This window comes from Hevea brasiliensis, chromosome 1 (assembly GCF_030052815.1).
Source record: "Hevea brasiliensis isolate MT/VB/25A 57/8 chromosome 1, ASM3005281v1, whole genome shotgun sequence".
Lineage (NCBI taxonomy): Eukaryota > Viridiplantae > Streptophyta > Magnoliopsida > Malpighiales > Euphorbiaceae > Hevea > Hevea brasiliensis.
Window position 1 is genome coordinate 122,054,591 of NC_079493.1, and position 6,488 is coordinate 122,061,078.

Below are 6,488 nucleotides of genomic sequence, written 5' to 3' on the forward strand. Positions count from 1 at the left end.
TTCCTTAGCATGCTAGTGATCCCTATCCAACAGGAGTTGCCTTTCAGGTGACTTGTTCATTTTTTTATTTATGTATATAAATTTTCATTTGTAGATAAAACCGTATCTTCTAATTAGGGGCATTGCCTGGGATCTGTCTGGCTGCAGAGGTAGTAATACTTTTATTTTTCACAATTTTTATTTTCTACAGAGCAATGCATTTAAAAGTCTGGGGTATTTTGTAAAAGAACCTCAACAATTGTGCGAGAGCCAGCAGCTACTCTAGTGCCCGTTGCTTCCTACCCTTAGATTTTTGTTTGAGCCTACTACTTATCTGTGATTGTAGGCCTGCGAAATTTAACGGTGATGATATAACTGATTTTTTTTTTCTTTTTTTTTTTTTTTTTATCAACGATATGACTGATGATTACTAGTCTATAATTGATGGTAAATTATGGTTAGTTACTGTCATGAACTAATATATATATATATATATATATATATATATATATATATATATATATATTATTTTATTATTAAAATAAATATAATTATTAATTTATTATATTATATTATTTATTTTTATTATCAAAATTAATAAATAAATTTAAAAATTAAAGAAAATATAATTTAAAATAATATATTATTTAAATATATTTATATTTAAATTATAAATAAAATTGGTAAATAGAATGTTTTATATTTAAAAATAGTGCGATAATTTAAATTTTTTTATATTATATATATATATATATATATATATATATATATATATATATATTTTAAATAGTTACTTGAAAACATACGGCACCATCGCTGGACGAGGCACTATAATGTTATTATGTCAAAGAAAAATACAGGTACAAAGCCTTGAATTTGAAAGATATGCAACCCTTAATGGACGAGGCACCATCGCTTTGAACTAGTGATATGAGAAAATTGTTAATTAAGAGCTGATTCAACCGTAATTGATAGATGGTATATCAATTGTTTGATTGCATTATGAAATAAGTTGATTCAACTATTTAGAAATGAATCAACTGTTTCTAAAAGTTAAAGCAAATGTCGTATTAGAATTTCATCTAAGTTTACTTGACCTTTTGATTGAGCATTGAAGTCTTTTTTAGCTTTTACACTTTACTTAAATATATAACTAAAACTTAAAAAATAATTTATAAAATTGTATCATTTAACTTAATATAGATATTTGAAAATTCCTTGCGTGGCATATAAAATTTTATAAAATTATGTCACCTAATTTATTGAGGATACTTGAAAAATCGCTTTATATCAGATAACCAAAATTAATATAACTTAAAAATTAATAAAAATGTTTACTAATTTACTTATTTTAAAATTTAAAATTAAATAGCATACTTTTTATAATTTCTATTAAATATAAAATTATATTAATTGTTATTAAAAAATTTTTTTATTAACGCTTAAAATCAAATTTATTATTGAATTTCCTTGAATAATGAATATAGGAATTATTAAAATTTTCACCTTTTTCACTTATCAAAATTACAAAAATGAAAATTAAAACAAAATACAAATTAGAAATAATTGACTTTTTTATGATTTTTTTATTATTATTTCTTAAATATTAGCTTAATATTTAGGACACTATCTTTAAAAATTCTCATGATATTTGCTATATGTACATATTCTTGTTAATCGTGCACAATTTTTTTGAATATCAATTACACCGCAAAGATATATTATTACATTATTATGATGGAATATTTAAAAAAATTAATAATTATTTAAAAATTAAAATTAAAATTTAAATTTATAGACATAATTATTCAAAAATTTAATATAAATTATATTATATTTAATGTAATTAATTAAAAATGTTATTATTAATAAAATTTTAAAAATATAAAAAAATTAAGTTCCATGATTAAAGCGCAGATAAAATATCTAATCATGTTTCTTAAAGCTAAGATTCTCAATTATTGACCGTCAACAATTTACCACAACAGCTGCACTAAATAGCTAACCACACAATGGAGGAGGCTGCCATTTATTCTTCACTTTGATGTTTCTGATAGTTGGAAATTAAATGTAATTTCATGGTCAGGGGCCAAGAGTATGCATAGGAACATCAATATTCTCAGTTTATGAACATTGCAAGTCAACGAACTTCAAAATCAAAGAATTTTCTATTCTCGTTCTCATCTTGAGTATGGCTTCTTGATTTTCACCAGCTGCCCTAGAAATTTATTGAGTTGGTCTGCGACATAACCTCTGCCACTGAACACTTTCCTGTTATTGCACATAATATTGTAGTACAGCAACATTTCAGTTTTGGTTTTCAGACAAGATAATGCTTATAACTTGAAAATAGCCGGGGCTAATGAGGAAAGTGATAAACATCAGGCATAGCTAGCAGTGGCTCACAGACAGACACAGGCATGTAGTAACTTTACCTCCATGAAATCATAGTCATATCTGACCACAAAGACGCACCCACAGTCCCTCGCGTCATGTGGTTCCCTTTGGATTCCCACCACATAGGCATCACAGTAGACTGCTAGTTCTTGGCGTTCCTGTAAACCAGACATGAAGGCCAAAGCTAAGACTGATAAAAAATCAAAAGAAAACTAGAAAATGCTTAAAGGATGAAAGTAATAAGAGCACAGCCTGGCTCAACACGGTGATACAATGGTAGAAGTACTTCAATGAGTAAATATGGATGTATGTATGTGTTCCTAGGCCTCTGTCCCATAACATTTCAATCCTTTGTTTACTTAAAGGAAGAAATCAAGCACTTATCATTCATGAGTGGAAATGGCGACTGAACTCATGTATCACTATAGCTTATGCCTGTGGATTCTGTAAATGTCAACTGTAATATTGCATTTCCAATTCAGGTCAACATGTCAAAGACATTGTAGCTTTTGGAAGTGAGAAATAGAAAGGTACCCTAAAGCACAGTACAAGATCTCCAACTTTCACCCTGCTGCATTCTGAAGGTTCTAAAGGAATAGATCGCTCACGCACTGCCCTTTTTACATTCACCCACTCATCATCTGTATTACGGAATCCAGCAAATCGTATACGTGCTTCCTATGTTGCAGAAAAAGATTCAAAACCTTCATCAGGCTGAATGCAAAATAATTTCTACAGGGAAAGAAATATCAAGCAGCCATGCACAGCATCCTTGCGAGCAGAATCTCTTAAAACAAATGCACCCATAGTATTTAAAAGAGCTGGTAATGACTTGTGAAGACATATGTCAGAACTATAGAATACTCTTACTAGTTCACCAGTACAAAGAACTCTGTAGCTGAGGAAAGCAGCAACATCATACCTGGAGATAGAAAATTTTGTTAAAAATGCCAGTTTAATATAGAAATATGACATGGCTGTGAAATTTAAAATTTTTGGTCTAGTCTGTAACAGCCAAAACAAATTTCTTCTGTCAGCCAAACAGCCACTTATAGATGAAGCATAATTGGTAAATTGCTACGGTAAATCAGTAATAAATATGAACTGACAATAATTTTGTCCAATCTCAGCCCCTATGAAAGATTAGATGGAAACATTGAAAGCCATTATAAAGTTAAATAAATCAGACAAATGACAGGATGTCATATTCCCTGCATTCCATCTTGTGCATGGTAGGAAATATATCAATCCAACCTTTGAGAAAAAAATGTGAAGGGATCTCAAATAAAATCTACAAAACATTGTATAGCTTTTAAATGTATGCCACTTTGTACTTCATGCTAAAAGTTTAATATTTCTTTATTAGTAGATGCATTCTCACCAAGCATGATCTCTTGCCGATTTAGCTTCAAATGTCAAGTCTGAAAGATCAGTGACTCTGTTAACTGTATAAAAGTCCATGTTTGCCAAGTTATAAGTGCATCCGCAAAGAGTTGCAATGAAAAGTTATAAATGCATCTAGAGACAGACAGAAGCATCCAATTTTTACAGCTACAATAAAATGCATCTATAGGCAGTGCAGGCAGAATCATTTCTCTCCATGATTGTACTAAAAATTCATTGCAGGACATGAACACTGAAAAAACATTGTTGAAAACCTAATTTATGTTTGAAACATGTTGCAATAGGCATTCCATAAATAATCAATGTAGATGACCGAGTAAGGGCCTGTTTGGTATTATTGTTAAAACAACTGACGGAAGAAAAATCACTTTTTCAAATATACTAGTTGGAAAATGTTAAAAATTAATTTAAAATTAAATTTGATTAGTTTTAGTAATAAGAACACTAAAATAACAAAACAGTTTTTTACACACTGCTTTTTTCAACATCTAAAATGATACTTTTATTCAGAAAAAGCAGTTTTGGCCTTTTAACCTTAATGCCAAATAGGCACTAAAGATGCGAGATTGATCCAAGGTGTGACACAAATGAAAAATAACCTACCTGCTTGCCCAGAGGTGAAATGAGAGGCATATTACTTAAAGTTATATAACAGGAAGCAAAGAACAGTACAAATAGAATATATTATGGCAGGTGAAAATATGGAAAGTCACACATCCAGAATAATGAGCTGGCAAACAGAAAATTTATTTGCATTACTGACAGCAAGACATAATCTAAGCATCTCTCTATATGAAAAAACAAGCTCTTGCCTCCTAATAATTCTACATAAATTAATTGATAGGGAACCCATTCTAGGTCATTTCAACAACATGCAATTATATACTCGACTATCTCTTTGTGCTAGGAAAATGTATAATAAGTTGATTGAGCTGTGGTCAATGACAAGATTTCAAACCATATTCTCATTCAGATTCAATAGATTGTGGCTGCTGATAAGAATCTAAATCCCAAATCTCAATCCTGTCATTATCTGATGTCCGAAACCAACACAACTGCTGTGCATTGCTTGTGTTGCAAATCCTGATAGGGATTGGTGAGTAAAAATTCATCAAAATTATTTGCAATGATTACAGTTTTCCCCCAAACCAAAATTTTATATTCATATGCGTGACAGGTTATGGTCTTGCAAGTTTATTTACTTTTAACATTAGGGGGGTAAAGACAACTGTATTTAGTTCTATGGAGTGGATGAAGAAATTTTTGGGATAATTATTATGAAGATATCACTATATGTGTGCAATAGTTAAATCATAGAGAGATTCTTAAACAGAATATGTCTACAACAATCTTAGATATGCTTCCCTCATGCCAGTTAAAAGAAAGACCTTTAGACTTTCGATAAGTTTCAGATGCGTCACTTGAAATACTTGCATCAGAAAGATCAACAAATAGTTTCAGAGCCACAGGCGAAGGATTGACTTTAGACTGTGATTCCTTTTGTCTATCCTCAAACCAACTTTGCACCTAGAACCCAATAAGAGCAAGATACAAGTTACTAATGGCTCAACCAGGGATGAATCTAGGATTGGTGTCTAGGAGGGGAAACCATTTTGTCCATGTTATTGAGAGGATCAACTTAATAAGAAAAAAAAAAAAAGCATATTTGAATGTCACATACATGAAGTTAACATTTTGCCAGAGGTTTAAGAGCTCTTGTGGAAGGCTTGGGAGACCACAGCCCTCCTAGCCCTCTCCCTAGCTCTGTCCCTAGGCTTAACTGGCTCAACTATAAAAACAAAAATTGACTGGAAATTTAAAGGAAAATAAATACCTGTTTCCATGTTATTGCTGGCTTTCCAGCACGATTTGGCGTGAAACTGAAAAATATATATAATGTTTTAATTAAAAAGAAATATTTCTCAAAAGAACATGATATAAATATATATAAAATAGTAGATTTGCCTAAATGGACCTCACCTAAAGCTTGTTGCAAGCCTTTGGCAAAAATCTGGATTTAATGATTCTTCTCCTATCTCCTTGTATGTATTCTCCAGTTCCACCATCTTCCAGCAAATGCAAAATTACACACCAGTTAGTCAGATAAAAAGATTTAAAAAAAAAAAAAAAAAAAAACTACGTTCAATGTAATTGAAATAGCTAATGCGGAATATAAATCTACTGAGAGAACGTTCAAAACTCATAGGAGTAAACTATTGACTTTAATTTATTTCCTATCAATTTTGGGAACTGGCCATTGCATCCTCAAGTTGCATTAGCATGAAATATAAATGCCTATCAATTGGCTACTGAGTAGCCAATTATGCCAAATAAAACCATAATCATCTAACATGATATCAAAGAGCAACCCATCAAAGAAAAAGTACAAAATTGACGGTTTGAACTACAGAAACGAAGAATTAAGCAGGATTTGGAGCTAAAGTGTCCATCTTTTGCAGATTATGAGGCGAAATGGCGGACCCAGATCAAAAAGGCGAATCAAAATCCAGCGAAGGGAAATACAAGAAAAGAATCCAGTTGTATTGTACCTCAGCAAGTGTGAATTCAGAGAGAGAATCCATTGCTGGTGCGATCCGTTGATGAAATGCTAGAGAGATTGCGTTTATCTCTGCGATTTTGACAGGGTTTTTGTTGCTGGTTGCTGAGGATTTTGCACTTGACCAGTGTGGGGTCTCTTATGGCCCACA

General features: G+C 31.2%; 1 protein-coding gene across 1 annotated transcript; it reads right to left on the bottom strand.

Annotated features, from left to right (window-relative positions):
* Window positions 1–1,866: 1,866 nt before the first annotated feature.
* Window positions 1,867–6,488, bottom strand: LOC110649273 (protein SAWADEE HOMEODOMAIN HOMOLOG 1). The gene is made up of 9 exons (XM_021803780.2): window positions 6,330–6,488; window positions 5,761–5,846; window positions 5,615–5,660; window positions 5,169–5,307; window positions 3,758–3,821; window positions 3,247–3,298; window positions 2,911–3,054; window positions 2,415–2,534; window positions 1,867–2,250 (listed from the first exon to the last, which is right to left on the bottom strand). The coding sequence occupies exons 1-9, from the start codon at window positions 6,360–6,362 to the stop codon at window positions 2,206–2,208; spliced, it is 729 nt and encodes a 242-aa protein (XP_021659472.1). The 5' UTR covers window positions 6,363–6,488; the 3' UTR covers window positions 1,867–2,205.